Source organism: Protopterus annectens, chromosome 7.part0, assembly GCF_019279795.1.
Source record: "Protopterus annectens isolate FY-2018-M chromosome 7.part0, PAN1.0, whole genome shotgun sequence".
NCBI lineage: Eukaryota > Metazoa > Chordata > Ceratodontiformes > Protopteridae > Protopterus > Protopterus annectens.
This window is the reverse complement of record NC_056739.1, coordinates 979,935,793-979,955,865: the sequence shown is the minus strand read 5'-3', so window position 1 is coordinate 979,955,865 and position 20,073 is coordinate 979,935,793. Positions and strand designations below refer to the sequence as shown.

At 42.1% G+C, this 20,073-nt stretch overlaps 1 protein-coding gene across 2 annotated transcripts in view; it reads right to left on the bottom strand.

Annotated features, from left to right (window-relative positions):
• REC114 (REC114 meiotic recombination protein) overlaps positions 1–20,073 on the bottom strand; it is a 1,356,532-nt gene that overhangs the window by 732,181 nt on the left and 604,278 nt on the right. For both annotated transcript variants that reach the window (XM_044077559.1, XM_044077560.1), the window contains one exon: positions 10,745–10,963. In XM_044077559.1, coding sequence (XP_043933494.1) covers positions 10,745–10,963 — 219 coding nt within the window. The remainder of the gene's footprint in view (positions 1–10,744; positions 10,964–20,073) is intronic.

Sequence of the window (20,073 nt, the reverse complement as noted above, 5' to 3'; positions counted from 1 at the left end):
ACTCTGCCTTTTTTAGTCAGCTCAGCAACTCCTTAATATTGTGAACATGTTCCTGCCAAGACTGATTATAGACAGCAATATCCTCAATGTATGAAAGAGTAGAGTCTATGGCTTCTGCCAAGATGTGATCTTCCAGCTTCTGTAAAGCTGATAGGGTACTTTTCAACCCAAAGGGCATTTTGGAAAATTCATAAAACTCAGTCAGGGTGAGAAGAGCTGACTTGCTCTGGGTGTCAAAGGTACATGCGGGTAACCCTTAGGTTAATAGTAATTAGATATCTAGCCTCACCAAGCTACTCCAAAGCCCCATCTGTTCTGGGGAAGTATCACAATCAGACTAATTGTTCCTACTTCATTTGAAATACCCATAGATCTATGCAAGAGGAATAGACACTGGTTGGATCTTCCTATAGTGCCTTCCTCATATGATTGTTTTCATGCCTATTTGGCTTTAATGTCATATACACAAGGTATTCTGCCAGCACTATCACTTCCTATCAGAACATACTGTAAGCTGGGATATCATCAAATGGTGCCATCTGCTTGTCTCTTTGTTTGCTCTTCCCAGTCTAAGTCTAATAGCAAGGTGACCCTCCCATGGCACAAACTAGAATGCACTGCCTGGGAAAGTAAGGTTTCTCTCTAACAACTGCAGGCTTAACAGTAATGATGTCTGATGCAATATCCCAATCATTTATTTTCCATCTACCCAAAAAGGGTACACGCCCTTGTGATAATGTTTGCAAAGCAGTTTCAAGGAAACTCATCATGGCTGCCGTTCCTCATCCTATCACTGTAGACATCGGAACATACATGTCCAACTTAGTTATACTGGAAACATTTAACATTAAGACTTCAGGATTTACTGTAACCAGTGGCTTCTCTCTTTGCATTTGAAACCTTTAGTGATAACTTAGAGAATCTCTCATTTTCTTTATCTCATATGTAGTACTAGGTAAACCTTTCTTGCGCAATTGTGCTCAGATAGCTAGCTAGATGTCACCCCTTTTTATCAGCTCTTCAGCTGAGGTACACACCTATGTGTCAACCAGATTCTTATACTCTCAGGTAAGGTACTGAGTCTCAGGTAGCTCACTTATTACAGGGTTTCACAACAATTCAAAAATACTAACTTGGCATCTACTTATCCACTTACAAAAATAAATTCTTATTTCTGCAAAGAAATCACTGACATTGTCCTCTACCTTTCTCCTGTGTTCTTTAATTTTTTTAAGTTTAAGTTTGAATGTAAGAACATTTAGATAAACATTACTTAATCTTTAAATAGTCAACATTATCACCACTAGATATTTTGCTTACAGCATGCACAGCTTTGCCTGAAAGCAAAATAGTTAAAGCACTGTCCCTGGTTAGTTTGGTGCTGATACCACACATGTTCAAATGCATGAATAAAACTCACACAGTTACCCTATCTTTATGCTGAAGAAACAATTTTTCACTCACCTTAGCATCAGAGGCTGTGTTTTCATTCCTGCTACTCATGTATTTAGTGAAGTATGAACGTTTTTTTATGCCGTTATCCTGTCCCCTGTGCTTCATGCTGATGCATCCTTTCCTCCTCTGTGGCTTCACATTGTTTTGTTCTCTCTGTTTTGATTTTCTGTATAGTTTACTTCAGGTTCTACTCTATTTAGTGAAATGTATTTCAAAATCTGAAAGATTAGTGGGTGTCCATTTTTCTGCATGCTGCATACATATAGCCCCCGCCAAAGTGATTCCAAGTCCAGTGGACTGAACTTTGAATCCACACAAGGCAGATATTAACTCATCCTGATTTAGACCAGTATGTGGAAGTCACTTTGATTTGCACTCTTTAACCAGTTGTGCTATTGACATTTTGGCATATTCTTTAGAGTTCATGTTGCTTGCTTCTTAACTACTGTGACTGAAAAATAAAACAAATCATGTGCAATGGATACTGCTGTACATTTAGCTTGTAGTTGCAAGGGTACACATACTTACCAACTAATATGCCACAGACAGAGGATATGGGCTTAAAAAACAGCTCCCTCAAATTAATATGTGACAACTGGGGGCTATGGTTTTACAGTCTGAATCATTGACTGCCAAATAATATGTAAAAGAGTGATTGGACTTAACAGCACATAGTAAATGCACACTACTGCCTCAGATTATGACCAATACCTGCCATACCTAGATGAGCTTCACACTGAACAGCTGCAGGACAAAGTTACAGTCACTATTTCCTATGATTTCATTCACCCACCCCATTAGAGTAATATCTTCCAGTGCCATTTTGCCAACAGTAACTGAAACCTGCCAAGATAATTTGACAGAGATGACAGAGAAATGAAGAGGTGGAGCCTATCTGTCTCTGTCAGGGAGAGAAGTGAGTACACATGGTCAGAGGAGCATATGCATGGTCATCCTTGGAGCCTGGGAAGGACTGCCTGCAGTGCTCTATAATAGGGGTGGGTCTGCTTGTTGGGAATGCCCCCTTCAGGCATTACATGGGCATGCACACGGTTGCGGGGGCAAAACACACACACACACACACACACACACACACACACACACACACACCACCACCACCACTACTTTTGACTGCTTAAATGATGTTCCCTCTTGTTTGACTCTTATCCCAGTGATGGGAAATGAATGGGCCATATAGATGACAGAAGGACTGATGACTGGCTGGCTGCAGGGGCAAAAAGAGGTGAAAAGGAAAAAAATTGAAGAACTACCTGCAAGCCTGTTCTGACACCGAGTCATATCATGACAGCATGTTTCCAAGTAGATTAGGTGAACAATCATTCCGCAGAAGAAAAATATGAAAATCTATCTCTCACCCTCTCTCTTTACACCTGTAGAAGGTAGTTTAGCAGATTTAATGGAATTCAACCTCTTTGTTTTCTGAGAAGTGGATTCAGATAAGTGTTGAGGAGAATGCCACTTCTTTCATCTTCCTCCTGGGTCCATGATAGGTCGAGTAAAGCTAACAGAGGGACTGATGTCAGTTCCAGACTGAGGCTCCAGTATAGATTAACCAAATGTCAAATAACTCTTGTTAATGGTTCCATATGAAGAATAAAGGAGTGGAAGGAACACAAGTGAAATATAGAAACAGGGTGGATCAACAAGTCACTGACAAGCATGTACACTTTTCAAAGGCAGATTCCCTGGGATACAGCCATAAATCACTGTATTAATCCTGGCTTTGATGGCAACTAAATAGATTATTCTAGAATTTATGGAACTAGCTCCTACTAGTATTATTTTCCTATGCTTTGGTGATGAACATCTTAATGGGCATAGTTATTTGAAAGACTTACATACACACAAACATGTATGTTCTAGTGTTTCTCTGTTTACTTTGGGTAAGTAGACAGGACTATGTAAGATCCTTTACAGCTAATTTAGTTATAAATTAAAAAGAGGAAATCAGAATGGTAACTGAGAAGATGGATCCAGTACACATCTAATTATACAACAATATGTGGAATCAAAGGTAAACAAAAATAAAACATAAGACTAGTGAAATAACGCATACTTGCATTATGAAGAAAACTGCCAAAATAGCAAATAATTTTCCCTGTTTTAGTGCTGTGTTTACTATATTTATTGCCATTGCAACCATTTTTTGCTTCTTTTCTCGGGGAAGGTGAGGAGTATGGAGATTAATTTGTGCTATCACCTTTATTTTTCAGATATTCAAGTACACATTTCAGTACTGTAACACTGTCTGTTTTTATTTTGGCATGCTCTACTATGCTTAAACTGAAACTTGTTAGTGTCATGGCAGTGATAATTTATAAAAAGTAACACAAAAGGTTTTGTCATGAAGCAATACCATCCCAGATATCATGAGAAAGTATCATCCACAGATATTTTAATTAACAACAACAAAAAAAAGAAGTTATGTACTCACCATAACATTCCATGTTTGTTGTCCTTGATCTCGCCTTCCTTCTTGCTAGTTGGGTTCGGAGCCGATCTTCGGCTCTGACTCGGCCGCATTCTAAACCTCAAGAGCTTTCACTGGCTGGAGTCTAGACCCTATCCCAACATGCCTACTGAGAGTTACCCAGATCTCTTTTGTGATAACCCATACACTAGACTATAATGTGCAAATATAGATAGACATGTATATAAACTATACATATGTGTGTGTGTGTGTGTGTGTATATATATATATATATATATATATATATATATATATATATATATATATATATATATATATATATATCCCACTAAGACAGTAGTAGAAGGACTGTAAGTCTATCCAACTTATAAGACAGGAAGGGAATCACAGCCTATGTAGCCAAATGATGGATAATTCCTCTCGATCTTCCAGGAAGGAGAAAGGAGGGTGGGATGCAAGAAGGAAAGCGAGATTAAGGACAACAAACATGGAACGTTATTGTGAGTGCATAACTTCTTTATGTTATGTTGTCCCTGTCTCGCCTTCTTTCTTGTTGGTTGGGACTGTGTCCCCAGCACTTTCTCTTTGGGTGGCTCAACGGAATAGACTCTTCAGGATCGTGCAACCAAAGGATGTCCTGTTCCGGGAGGCCACATCTACTTTGTAATGAGTGATGAAGGTATGGGGATTAACCCACATAGCTGACACACAAATTGAGTCTAAAGGCAGTAGAGGTAGACAAGGCCCTAGTTGAGTGTTCTCGAATTTTTCCTGGCAGCTGCTTGTTCTGCAAATAATAGACATAAGTGATGGTGTATGAAAACCATTTTGATAAAGTTACTTTTGAGACTGAAGTTCCCTTTCTGCTTTCTGAAAAAGATACAAACAATTGGCCAGATTTTTCTGAATTCTTGTGTCCTGTGCAAACAAAAACGTAACTGTCTATGAACATCCAGTTGGTAGAGTTTATATTCTGCCTTGTTGTCATGATTAGGGAAGAATACAGGTAGTTCTATTGATTGATTCAGATTGAACTCTGAGCAAACTTTTGGTAGGAAGGAGATTTGGTTCTGAGAGAAACCCTATCCTTGTAGAAAATTAAGTAAGGGGGATGAATGGATAGAGCTTGTAATTCTGATTCCCTCCTAGCTGAAGTAATGGCAGTCAAGAAAATAGTTTTCCAAGTTAAGAATTTCAGAGAACAAGTAGTAGCCGGTTCGAAAGGGGGAAGAATCAAGGCAGCTAGGACTAAATTTATATCCCAAGGAGGAGGTGGCTCTCTTATTGGGGGTCTGAAGAGGATAGTACCTTTTAGGAAAGCTTTGCATAACCTGTGGGACATAACGTTGGAACACATTTCTCCCACATGAAAGTTGGAAATAGCAACCAGCTGAACTCAAGATAGTTGTTGCTGCTGCTCCTTGGTTAAAGGTTTCAGTGAGAAATTCGAGGATCTTTGAAACAGGTGCAGTAAAAGGGTGAATACTCTTTTTGGCTGCCCAGCAAGAGAATCACTTCCATTTGTTAGCATAGAGTTTCCTTGTTGAGGATTTGTGAGAGGAAATCAAAATATGTTGTACTGCTGGGGAGATGTCAGAAAGCCTGGCTAAGATGGGAAGTGCAGGAACCAAGCTGTCAGCTTGAAGGTCTGTATGGAAGGATGGAGTGTACCCGACTGATGCACTAGAAGATCTGAAACTGGGTCCAGGATCCAAGCCTCCTCCTGGAGATGGGGCCATAGAAAGGGGAACCATAGCTGACAAGGCCAGTAAGGGGCAAAGAGTATTAGTTTGCAACCCAATGATTGTGCTTTCTGAAGAACCTTGGGAATTAGAGGGAATGGGGGAAAAGCATAAAGAAGTCCTGGTGGCCAGTTGTGAACAAGTGCATCTCTGGGTGACTGTCCCAGTGGGGTGGGGGGTGGGGGGGTGGGGACTAGGGCGAAATAGCTGCTGAATTTGGTATTGATGGAGATGGCAAAGAGGTTGCTGCAAGGCTGGCCCCACTTGCAAAAAATTTGGTTTGCAATATCCTGCTTCAGAGACCACTAGTGAGGCATAAGGATAGCCCTGCTTACCTTGTCTGCTATCACGTTGGATTTCCCCAGAATGTGCGTTGCAATCAGAAAGCATTGTGAAGACATTGTCCACTGCCATACTCTTAGAGCCTCTCGACACAAGGGGTAGGATCTGGTTCCACCTTGCTTGTTGATGTGCCACACTACTGACACACTGTCCGTTTGAATTGTGATTGTCCCTGAAGGTAGAGGGACTTGTAGTGCTTGCAACGCCAGAAGGACTGCTATCATCTCTAGGACGTTGATGTGCAAGTGGTATTCATGTTGTTGCCAAATTCCTTGAACAGTCTGTCCCAGATAATGCCCCCGCCCCCCCCCCCCCGGCCTATCTGGGAAGTGTCCATGGTCACTGTGGCTACTGGTTAGGGGAGGATGAACGATCTGCCTATTGTCAGCTGCATAGACATTTTAGGTCCTTCTTGCAGGTCTCCATGATGAGAATTACGTGTGACATGGGTAGATCTTGCATGGACCATTGAGCAAATAGGAGCCAATGTAATATCCTCATGTCGAAACGCGCCAAGGGAACTAGTGTTATTGCTGCTGCCAATGAGCCCAGGATTTTGAGAGCAAATCTTGCCAGAATCTTTTTTCTTTCGATTAAGACTGAAACCTGATGTCAAATGGTAGTCACCCTCTACTGAGGCAATTTTGTTATGATGTCTTTTGAATCTAAATCTGCCCCTATAAAGGCAATATATTGACAGGGCAACAATGCAGACTTTTTGTAGTTTATAGTGATGCCTAGTTGTGAGCAAAGGTGAATTGTGGTGTCCCTTGCCTAAGTTAGTCGATGCTTGGTGGTGGCGGTAAGAAGCCAGTCGTCTAAATATGGAAACACCTGGAATCCTAGCTGCCTCAGATGAGCTGTAACTACTGCCATGCATTTGGTGACCTCCCTGGGGGCTGTGGTAAGACCAAAGGGCAGAGCTCTGAACTGGTAGTGACTGGCTCCCAGCCGGAAGCGTAGATATCTCCTGGATCACCTGTCCATCTTGATATGGTAGTACGCATTCTGGAAATCGATGGCGCACATCCAATTGTCCTTTCCCAAAAAGGGGAGTATGGACTGCAACGTCACCATCTTTGAAGAACTTTGTCTTCTTGACAGACTTGTTGAGTCTGCTGAGATCCAAAATGGGCCTCCAGTCCCCTGTTTTCTTTGGAACTAAAAAGAACCTTGAGTAGGTTCCGGATCTGATTTGATCTGTGGGGACTTCTTGGATGACTCGTTTTTCTAGCAACCTTTGAACTTCTAGGGTTGCTTGTTCCCTTAGACTGGGTGGCAGATCTGGGATAGATTTTTGTTTTCTGGGAACGGGTGGCATGGAGAAAGGAATACTGCACCCCCTGGATATTACGGACTGTATCCATGTGTCTTTTGTGATACTTTGCCAGGCCTCTGGGTACAGTGACAATCTGCCCCTGACTGCCTCCAGAGCTGAACAGGTGGGCCTCCTTTCAGGAGTGGTGGAAGGGCCTACCAGAGAACGTATCTCTGTTGCCCTGACTCTGTGGACCCCCTCTGCCGTGAGGGCAGCATCTCCTATTATTGTTCACCCCTCTGCCCCTGGGGGAAAAGTCACCATGTGCATCAGGCAAAGCTCCCTGGGATTTCCAGAATCACATTTTCCTGTCTTTTTGAGCTTTAAGATAAGGTCTAGTAGACGCAGAGAAACGTACTCCCATGGCAGAGAGAGTTTTGCTGTCTTGCTCGCACCTGGTGACCATCTGTTTTACCTTGGGCCTGAACAACGATGAGTCATCAAATAGGGCATTGGTAAAGGAGGACTTGAAGGGCTCCACAAACTGACAAAGGTGCATCCAGGTATGTCTTCGTAAGACGACTCCTGTGCCTGCTGCCCTGCTTGCTCCATTGGCTACATAGGTGATAAGCCGCATGGAGGAGCTAACTACAGAAGATAAGGTTGCAAGCTGAGAAGCAGCTCTGTCTGCAGCTCCCGCAGCTGTAGGATCCTGTAGTGTATCTCTTAGCTCTTTCAGGAAACCCCTCTGGAGATGGGTAAAATGGGACAAATAATTTAGTGGCCTATGGGTAAAGAACGCTGAAGAAAAGACACACTTCCTGTATCTGTCCATCATATGGGAATCCTTGTTCGGAGGATGGACAGAAGAAGAGGGTTCTACTAATTCCTTCTTTGTGGCTGCCGCAAACACCATAGCATCAACTGGCACGCCCTTAGTCAGGAAAGGTTTGTCTTCCGGTGCAGTGATAAACTTATTGGGCCTCTGTGGAACTGGTTCCATCGATTCTGGACAGCTACACGGCTTTCGACTTACCACACCTAGCAGCAGGTCGAAGGGTGGAGACACCCAAGAGCTGGAGGGTCAGGAACCGAATGCGTCCAGGTACACAGACTCGCCTTCAGAAGGGGAAAGGAATTTCCAGCTACCCCTCTGCTTGAGGATTTCCAGGATGTCTGAAAAAGAGACATCCTCAGAGGGGGACTGTGGGGACCCTTCTGAGTCCTCCAAGTCCATGTCCGATGTCAGGGACTCAGGGGAGTCCAAATGCTTCCTTTTGCAAGTCCTCTTCTGAGGGACCTCCTCTGAGGGGTGCTCTCGAGAGGTTTCGGAAGGGGGGGTCACCTAAAGGGGCATCCTGGGGCATTGGTTCCCCTACACCTGTGGAGGAGGGGTGGTTCGGTGGTGGACACTGGCTCAGAAGAGGAAGGAGCAACCTCAGCCGAGGGTGGAGCGGTCTGAGAAGACAGCACGCTCATCACCTCAAAGGCAGCACGATCATGGACCGACACAGTCTCCGCCTCTGAAAAACCAGGAGATCTCCACTGAACCGAGGGTGATGGCTCTGAGGCCGATGTAGGTGTCGAACTCACCTGCGCTGAAGCTCCGAGTGGGAGAGTAGGATCCGTCAAGGGTCTGATCTCACCCCCCCCCCGGAGCCAACGAGGGAGTGTTGGCCCCCAGATCCCTTGAGAGAAGGTGGTATCGACGGGATCGGAGCTAATGTAGGACCCGAGAGACCCAAGATGGATAGTCGGCTCCACTCCCAGATGGGCTGGGCTCGATAAAATTTTTGCCAAAGCTGGTGTCCTGAGTAGCCTCTTTACCACCCTCTCCACATCGTCATCCAAAAGGCTCTTGGATGATCGAGAGGAATGGGTGGATAATCAGTGACTGCCCACCACAGATTGGAGGAGCGGAGACTGTGGCATGGAATGCACCGGTTCCAAGCAGGGAGACCTGGATCTTTTATGGCTCCAAGACGGTTCTGAAGAAACTGATGGAACCGAAGGAGATAAAGCCTTGTCGGACCCGAGAGCTATTGCATCTGATGAACTTGATGGTTTGTCTTTGCCTTTCGACGTTCCGAAGCCGGAGGCGACGAGGATGCCAATTTGGAAGGTTTGTCATATTTTCCTGCCTGATTCCCTTCCTTCGATGCCCCAAAAGGCCCTTTCAGTAATCTTTTCAAGATTAGCCTGCTCTTGAGCTCCTGCAGGACTTTAGAGCTAAAACCATGACAAATGGAACAAGAGCCCTGCAGGTGAACAGCTCCCAAACAGTATACGCAGCTGGTATGACCATCGGTTAGAAACATCTTTTAGTTGCAGCAATCACACTTCTTGAATCCAGAAGGCTTGGATTCTTTAGAAACTTCCTTGGATATATTTACCACAAAATACAACCTCGATCAACAACAAGATACTATAATAGAGATATAGAGTGGAAAGAGACACTCAGCCAAAAAACAGACAACAAAGAGTTTTTTTTTTTTTGAAAAGGGAAAGAAACAGAAGGAGAGTCTCTAAGTCAAATGACAACTGCTCCAACCGAGGAGATGCCTCTAACTTAAATGGCTAGCTCCTTAGGTAGAGAAGGGAAATAAGATAAAGCCCTCTAAATAGAACGGGATGAAAAGGGGAGAGAAATCCTCTAACTTAAACAGATTCGTAAGTTAGAAAGAAGAGGAAGGGTAGGCCTGAAAGATAAAGAAATGACGGCCTCAACAATAAACAGCAGCTAAGCGGGCGATAGCTAGAGGGATAGACAAACAACAGATTCTACTAACCTACAGAAAAAACTATGCTACCAAATAACACATTTTACAAGAAAATATTAGAAAAAACAATCTAACTTAGCCTGAGCCAGTCGTCAGCAACCTCAAAGCTTCAAGCGGCAAATGAGATCTGAGTAACTCTCGCTAGGCATGTTGGGACAGGGTCTAGCCTCAAGCAGTGGAAGCTCTCGAGCTTTAGAATGCGGCCGAATCAGAGCCGAAGATCAGCTCCGAACCCAACCAGCAAGAAGGAAGACGAGATAGGGACAACATAACATTGAAGTTTTAGAAGCATAGCTCAATTAATCACTTTCAGAAGTTCTATGCAAATATATAAAATCAGCAAAGGAAAACCAAGGCACGGACCAGTCTCAAAAAAATTGCAGATGTTCAAATAAAATGAAACAAAAAGAGAACTTTAATATTAAAGTTCTATTTTTATTTCATTTTATTTGAACGTCTGCAGTTTTTTGAGACTGGACCATACCTTGGTTTTCTTTTGCTGGTTTCATATATTTACATATTTGTATATTTTTCTAAGGAATTCCAACATTCTCGGAGCAGCTTGTTTTATTCTGTGTTTGTTACTTTCAGAAGTTAGTTTCAGTTTTTGGTAGTCATAACAGTTTAAGATTCTAATTTTTATTTATTTATTAGTGCATGTATGGACGTATGTATGTATAGATATTGGTTTATTTATTTTAAAAACAAATCTTACCTTTTGCTGTTCTGGGGCTACATCTGTCTCTGATCTCTTTCTTAGCAAGCTCACACTGCTAGTACCCTGGATCTGAGATTGTGTTGCTTCCTTGCTGTTTCCCTCAGTAATTTGAATAGATGTGTAATGCTGTAGCTGCTTCACACAGCTAGAACAGTGTTCCACCGTCTCCTCTTTAGAATCTCCACTGAATTGCACCCTAAACATGCGGCTCTCATTCTGCAAAACAGAAAATATGCATCTTTAATGAAAATTTGAGAACGCAGCACGGAATGTTTTCTGCATTATGTATTTCTTATTGCAATCTCAAATTCCTTGCTCAATTTGTGAGCTAACATGGAATTCACGTATAGCAAATAGCATGACTGTTTAGTATTCTGAGCACTATTAATATTCCTGGCTATGCACCCCGTCAAGAACTGAACTTAGGTATTCAGAATACAGTTCCAAGTGCTCTCATTGTAAGTTGTGCGCTAACATGTTTTTTTATCCTGATTCTTCTCAAGCTTTTGTGCATCTAAACCAGCTAGGCAAAATCCAGCTCAGAAAAAAATGCATTCAGGGCAGTCATTATGACACAGGCTAATACAGAAATTTGATCCACAATGCTGGCCATTAGGAGTACCTGCAAATCACAGTATTAAGAAAAGAAAAATGTCCCACTTTTTAACAAGCTCAGACAAAAATATGTGCAGCCACAACACAGATACAGCACTGTAATGACATTCTAGAGCTCTTGAGTTCAGTTAATTTCCCAGGACTCTAGAAGCTGCAAACTTTGTACCTCAACTACTTTAGCACACATCACTCATGACTGTTCTACAGCTTTCTCTGTATGTATGTGTATCTCTCTCTTTTTACAAATATATAAACACATACATATATGGTATCTCTAAATAACATAAATAGTGTGCGGCCACGGTGGTGCAGCAGTTAGTGTTGTCGCCTCACAGCAAAAGGTTCTCCGGTTTGATCCTCGGTTGGGGTGTCTTCTGTGCGGAGTCTGCATGTCCTCCCTGCGGTCACGTGGGTTTTCTCCGGGTGCTCCGGTTTCCTCTGACATGCTAAAGGTGGATTGGACACTCTAAATTGGCTCTGGGTGTGCGTATGTGTGCCTCCTGTGGATGGTTGGGTGCCGGGCTGGCAACTTGACACCATAAAACTCTACTGCCAATCATGTGCTGACCCCTAATCAGGAAAAGAACTAAGAAGTGTGAACAAATGATGTAAATAGAACTGCTGAATTCAAAATATGATGTAAATATTGCAAATGAATGCATTAAACTGAAGAGTTGCTTTATATAGTTAAAAATCCTTGTTTATTACGCAGAGATGATTCCTGTATTGTTCAGGTCTTTAGTGGACCAACTGAGTAATTAAATGATGCATGACAGAGAGTGCTGTAGCACTACCACTTTAGAAAAGCTGGCCTCTCTTAGCAGAGTGAGTGCTTAGAAAAAGAAATTATGTACTTGCCATAATGCTCCATCTGTGTTGTCCATCTTCATTTATCCTTGACAAATGGGTTTGTTTCCAATATTGGAACCAACTTGGCCGTTACTACAGCCTGTGAGAACGAAAAACTCTTGAGCTTAAGTGCAATCCAGAACGCTCCTTCCCAAATTACCTCAGATGGAGTTTGCAGATAGAAAAGGACAGAGTATAATCTTAATAACACCTTTATAGAGACCATATCTGGTGCCGTATATGAAAAGATGCATAACTAGGACCATAATTCGTTCCACCAAGAGGCCTGAATGGAAGGGGGATGGAAGGTGGGGAGTCAAGGATAAATGAAGATGGACAATACAGATGGAACATTATGGTAGGTACATAACTTCTTTATCTGATAGGAAGATTTGGTGCAAAAATCCCAAGGGCCTTTTCAGGACATCTGGTGGTGGCTGCCCTTGGGGCAGAGGGGGGAGCGCTAATGGAAGATGCCAGCCCTGGTGCAGGGGATTAACTTCCTCTAGAAAAGGAACTTTTGCTTGTTGCAGTTGTAACCAATGTAACTTCATCATGAATACAAACTGTTTTGAACATCCTGATACAGGTATTAAATATGAATTCAGTCATTATGCTGATTGTAAATCTAGAAATGTGGTTTATTTAGCTCTTTGTCATAAATGCAAGTGTTTCTATGTTGGTAAAACCAATAGAAGACTAAGAGAGCAGGTTAGAGAACACATGTATGTTATTAATAGGGAGAATGAATGTAATGCTTTAGCCAATCACGTCTTGCAAAATGATACGACACACACTTTTAGGTTCATGGTTTTGGAATTCATATATGCTACTGAAAGGCTAGGGAATATTAGCAATTACACGGAAAAAGAAGAAGCAAAATGGATAATTAAGCTGTCTGCTGATAGAGGACATGGCTTAAATGATAGATTTACATTAAAGCCATTCCTTTTGGATAAACCTTTGAGGCACTAAGCATAAACGTTTTAATACTATAGTAGGGCTATACATGTATTTTTGAACCTTTTTTGAGTTAATAGCCCCCTTTTTTATACTTTTATAAATATATGTGTATCTTTTGTGATATCCCAGTCTCTCTCTCTCTCTCTCTATATATATATATATATATATATATATATATATATATATATATATGTTTTTTTCTGTATGTATATATATATATATATATATATATATATATATATATATATATATATATATATATATTTATTTTTTATATAGATATTTTTTATGATAAATATATTTAGTCATATTCCTTCTAGATAAGTAATAGACTGGCATAGAGAGAGACATATATAAGTGAAAACTTTCATTAAAATATGATTTTTAATAATAGAAGAAATTGATTCGATTGGCTCTTATGAAAGTTAATTTGATATTTAAATAGGTTTTTTTGAATACTTGTATTTGTTTTAAGTCTGTTGAACCGTCCAGGGAGACGTGAAAGCGCTTACTCTCATAAATAAAGAGGCCATTTATTTTACATGCAGTTGTGGATTTATGGATATTTGAAGTGATTGTTCATCTGGTTTGCTTCGATTGTCGTGGAGTATTCACCTTTCTCTTTTTTGGCTCATTCCAAGTCATATTTTCCTGGTAAACAGATAATAAAATAAAAATAAATCAACAAATAGGGTGGAAACAAATCTTACCCCCTCTGTCAAGAAGCTGTGAGTGTGATAATGGGCGATATCCTCCAATGGCTTTCTAATAGCAACGCACATCCTGGGGAGCTCAAACTTGATAGCAAACAAACTGAGCAGATGCATTCTCCTGCCTCATGAGTGGTCTCTCAATCCCAGAGTAGCGAAGGAGATTTTCCACCGCTAGGGCCAACCTTGCTGTGACCTCTCTGCATCACCCCAAAACAAGTGCAGAAGCTATTTTGCTCTAATTCCCCCCTCAGTGGGAGTCCCTGAGAGACTGTCTTCTTCACGATTGGCCCTCAGATCTACTCTATGCCTTCCCCTCCTTCCCTCTGATTCCATTCTTCTTAAAGCCAGCAGGTTGAGAAGCAAGGTGATACTCATTGTGCCCTTCTGGTCTTCACAAGTCTTGTTCCCCTTTCTGTGATCTCATCTAATTCATCATCAATTAATTCTGGACCCAGTTACGGATCTTCTATCTCATTCTGAGGGGCTGGTGCACCCTAGTCTTCAGAACCTCAAGATTACAGCTTGGCATTTCCAATTCTGTTAGTCGCAAGGCAGAAGAATTTATCTTCCCCAGTCCAAAAAATTCTACTGGCTTCCCATAGACCTTCCATCAGGAAACTGTATCTAAGCAAGTGGAAAAGATTTTCTTTTTGGGCACATGATAATGGTCTTAACCCTTTTTCTGCACCGACTGAAAATGTTTCAGACTTTTTAGCTATGCTTTTTGATGAAATAGCTTCTGCTTCCACTGTCGAAGTCTAACTGGCTGCAATTTCTAATTTCCACAGTGGCTTCGAAGACCATTTGCTAATTTCCTATAGATTACGTAAAGTGTTCATGAAAGGGGCTTTGCGGTTAAAACCTCAGTTTAAAGACCCTCTAACTCCTTGGGATTTGACCTTGGTATTGCAATCTTTGGTGCTTCCTCCCTTTGAACTGGCGGCTACATGTCACTTGGTTTCTTTCATGGAAAACTACTTTTCTGATCGCCATTACCTTCGCCAGAAGAATTTCTGAACTACAAGCATTATCTTTAAAACTCTCATATTTGCTTTTCCATAAGGATAGGTTTCTCACTAAGGACCAACCCATCCTTTCTCCCTAAAGTGATCTCAGAAAGTGATATTAATCAAACCATTGACCTACCCATTTTCTTTCCTAATTTTTCCAACAAAGGTGAATATTGCTTACATTTGCTGAATTTTCACAGACAATTCTCTTTCTACCTTAGCAGAACTAAAGAATCTAGATAATCGGACCAGTTGTATGCATCTTTCTCCGGTCCATCTCTAGGAAATTCTGTTTCAAAAGTTACCCTATCAAAATGGCTAAGAGACTACATTTCTTTCATTTATAGTAAAAAGAATCTCAAGTTACCAGTGCCAGTGAGAGTGCACTCCACTAGATCAGTAGCCATTTTTGTTGTTTTCCATTCCAAGGCCTTCCATGGATGAAATATGGGCAGCAGCAACCTGGGCTACTCTGCATACCTTTATCACTCATTACAAATTGGATATGGTCTCCTTTGGCTCTATGGTTCTCAGGAATATCCTTCCATAAGGCCACCCAGGATCTAAAGCATCTGGGGACTCTGTCCCAATGGTAAAGGATAAATGAAGATTGACAACATCAGATAAAGAAGTTATGTACTCTCACTATAACATTCCATCTGTGTTGTTGAGCTTCAGTTATCCTTTGCACCCCACTCTCCTTCCCCCTCCTATAGACTTTCTGGAGGCTTAGACGCTTGTCCTGGTAACTGTCAGATTTGACCTTGGATATGGCCTCTTCAATTCTGTTTACAATTTCCTTTGACTTTGTGTATCTGCAAACTTGATCTGAGGTTATATGGAGAGAGGTATTGTGGGTAGAGTCTTAGCTCGAGAGTTTTTGGCTGGTGCCAGCTATGTAATGGCTGAGCCTTTTCCAAGGATTGGAACTGTATCCGAATGGTAAAGGATAAATGAAGATCAACAACAGATGAAACGTTATGGTGAGTACATAATTTCTTTTTTTCTGTGGATGGAGCAGATTTACTGGGCTTTGCTAAGGAGCTGATTTATGCTTTTTCCAAGCCAAGTCAAACCACAGGCAAGAAAATAAAAAGTTCCTTTCTGTTCCGACAAGCCTTTCCAGTCAGAAGACCAGTCAGTGCAGAGTAAGGGTATACTTCAGAGCAATCAGTGCAGTGGGGAGGGATGTACTTCAGAGCAATCAGTGCAGGGGGGAGGAGTGTACTTCAGAGCAGCCAGTGCAGGGAGAGGGGGTGTACTTAAAAGTCCTCTCAATCTGACTGTTCTGATCCAGGAAAAAGCATAATTTCACAATTGAAAATGCCTAAAGCTACACCTATTCCTCCCTCATGTTTTGCCTGCCTTAAAGAATGATGTTATGTTCTCCTGTCTCACCTTCATTCTTACTGGATGGGTTCAGAGCCAATCCTCGGCTCCGACCCGGCCAAATACACTAGCTCGAAGTCTCTAACTTGGCTCATGGCAGAGTAGGTATCCCATCATCCCTATGCTGTGGAACAAAATCCCGGTACATGTGAGGCAGAGCACCTCGCTGGCCTTGTTCAAGAGAAATCTTGACCAATGGATGGGAGATCGCAGATATACCCCAGGAATTACCTCAGTGTCACCTTTATAGAGCATAGTGCACAGCAAAGATGCATAATGGGACCATATAGTTCCCCATAGGCCTAAAGGGGTGGCGTAAGTCAAGGATAAATGAAGATGGACAATACAGATGGAACATTATGGTATGAACCTATGAACCTATCTGATGTTGTCAATATTCATTTAATCCTTGACAAATGGGACAGAGTCCCCAGCTACCTTAGATCTTGGGAGGACTCATGGAAGGATATCCCTGAGCACCACAGAACCAAATGATGCTCTTCCCTTAGAGACCAAAGCCAGTTTGTAATGAGTAACAAAGGTATGTGGGGTAGCCCATGTCGCTGCTGCACAAATATTGTCCATGGAAACCTTTGAATGAAAAACTGCTAAAGTAGCTACGGCTCTAGTAGAATGTGCCCTAACAGACCCAGGTAATTTAAACTTTCCTCTCATTGTATATGAAGGATGTACAATCTTTTAACCATCTAGATAAGGTAACCTTGCAGACTAGTTTACCCATTCTGGTAGTCTATGAACATCTAATAAATGCAAACAGTATTCACCTTTGTTTGAAAACTTGGGAAAGAATACTGGTAAATTGATTGCCCGACTGATATTTGTTTCTGACACCACTTTTGGTAAAAAGGAAGAGTTCATTCTCAAAAAAACTCTGTCTTTGTGAAATATCATACATGGCGATTTGCAAGATAAGGCCTGAATTTCTGAGATTCTTCTAGCAGAAGTAATCACTACCACAAAAATAGTTTTCCAAGAAAAGAATTTCAGGTCACAGTTGGCAGCAGGATCAAATGGGGGATGCGCTATTGTTTGTAAAAAGAAGTTATGTATCCACCATAATGTTCCATTTGTGTTGTTGCCTCTCATTTGCTCTTCAACCTATGTGCTTCGGATCTGAGCATAGGATCCAACTCGGCTACATACCAAAGCTCTAGGCTCTGACATCTGAGCTTCTCCCCTACCCATAATGCTCCTCTCCTCCAAATCTTTCAGATCGAGTTTGCTGCACCATGTTATATCACAAAATCATAATATCATATAAGTAGAAAAAAATCACCTAGAGACAATAGGATAAGTCATACAGGAATACTTCAGGAGCTCAAACAGTAAAGAAGTATCTGTTAGGTCCTTCAAAGGGTACGGCGATGGAGGGAGGGAAGGTTGAAGAGCAAATGAGAGGCAACAACACAGATGGAACGTTATGGTGAGAGTGTAACTTCTTTATCTGATGTTGTTGCCTTCATTTGCTCTTCAACCTATGGGATAGAGTCCCCAGCTACATAAGAACTTGTGCAGCTCTCAAGGAAGAATATTCCAGAGCACAGCAGAACCAAAGGATGTCCTGTTCCTGGAAATAATGTCTAGTTTGCAATGTGAAATAAAGGTATGATGGTTTGACCAAGTAGCGGAGGTGGAAACAGACCTAGTAGACTAGCCCTTTATGCAACATGGTAAGGGGATGCCCTTTGTAAAATACATAAGTGTAATGCAACTAGTAATCCAAAGGGTAACCTTTGAAACCAGTTTACCCAACTTGGACTTGGAAAAAAAATGAAAAGTTGGTCAGATTTCCTCAAAGTTTTGGTTCTATCCAAACAGAAGCGGAGTTGTCTATGTACATCCAACGTATGAAGCAGACACTCTCCCCTGTTTTGAAAATTAGGGAAGAATACAGGCAGATTGATAACTTGGACTGTTAGCCTCAGAAGTGACCTTGGGCAAAAAGGCAGGGTTAGTGTGTAAAGTAACTCTGTCCTTGTGAAAAATCAAATTTGGAGGCTTGCATGACAAAGCCTGTAATTCAGATACTCTTCTGGATGAAGTAACAGCCACCAAAAAGATGGTTTTCCAGGTCAGAAACTTTAAATCCACATTAGCTGAAGGTTCAAGGGGGGGAGACTAAAGCTGGTAAAACCAAGGTGAGATCCCGGGGGAGCTCAGGTTCCTTAATAGGCAGACAAAGCAGAAAGGTACCTTTTAAGAAGGCCTTGCACAATTTGGATGAAGCTAGACAGAAATAATTTTCCCCATATGAAAATTGGAAATGACCACCAGTTGCACTTTCACTGTTGAAAAACTAGCCCGGTTATGAAAAATATATGCCAGGAAGTCCAACACAGCAGGAACCGGGGCTGTGAAAGGATCTAGATTGTTCTGATGAGCCCAAATGGAGAATCTCTTCCCTTTCCTATTGTATAACTTCCTCATGGATGGTTTGTGTGCCGCAATCAAAATTTTTCTAACTAGTGAAGAAAGCCCAGGAGTTCTAGCCATTATTAGACGTGGAGTAACCAAGTGGTTAGTTTCAGGTTCAGATGATCCAGATGGGAGTGTTGTCCCAAGGGATGGGACAACAGATCTGGAGAGACATCCAGAGTCCAAGGTGGACAAACTAGGTGAGACCAAAGAAAAGGAAACCAGACTTGTCGGGGCCAAAAGGGAGCAATGAGGATCACTTGCCACTTCAACCTCTGAGCTTTCTGCAGAAATTTGGGAATGTGCAGAAGAGGGTGACAGGCATAGAGCAGACTGGGGGCCAAGCATGGACTACAACGTCTCTCAGTGACTGTCCCTGAGGAGGGATCAGGGCAAAAAACTCACTGCACTTGGTATTGGAGGAAGATGCAAAAAGATCACAGCAAGGTTGACCCCCATCTCAGGAAGATCATATTTGCCACAGAAGGATTCAGGGACCACTCATGAAGCACCAGAATGTTTCTGCTGAGCCTGTCCAACTTCCCTGGAAGGTGCATTGCTATGAGAAAGCGGTTGGAAGAAATCACCAATTCCCACAACCTCATTGCCTCTTGACATAAGGGGTAAGACCTGGTTCCTCCTTGCTTGTTGATGTACCAGACCACTGACAAGTTGTCTGTCTGAATCGCAACAGTTCCTGTCAGAAGAGAGGAATGAAGGGCTTGCAACGCAAGAAGCACTGCTCTCATCTCAAGAACATTTATATGCAGATTGGTCTCTAGGGGGGACCACTTGCCTTAAACTGTTTGTCCCACATAATGCCCCACACCCGAACTGGGATGCGTCCATGGTCACAGTGGCTGTGGGAGGGGGTGAAATGAACAGGTATCCCTGGAGAAGATTCTTGGATTGGATCCACCATATGAGAAACTGTTTCATGCTTGTTAAATCCTGACTGGGTAATTTATTGGGTAGAGCAGTACCGCTAAGGTTCATTGAAGTACTCTCATGTGAAGGTGAGTTAACAGAACCAGGGTGATTGTGACCACCATGGACCCAAAACCCTTAAGACAAGACTTGCTGGGGGAAAAGGAATATCCATTATCTGTTTGACATGAGCCCTCAAGGTGGAAATTCTGTCCAGAGGCAGAGAACAAATGGTGTCCAGATAGGCTCCAATGAAATCCATCACATGGACCAGTTGAAGATGAGACTTTATCAAGTTGATAGAAATGCCCAGGGTCGAGGCTAAGTGGACTAAGAATTCTCTGGCTTCTAGAAGTTGATGCCTGGTGGGAACAATTAGGAGCCGATCATCTAGGTATGGAAACACCTGGAATCCTTGCAGTCT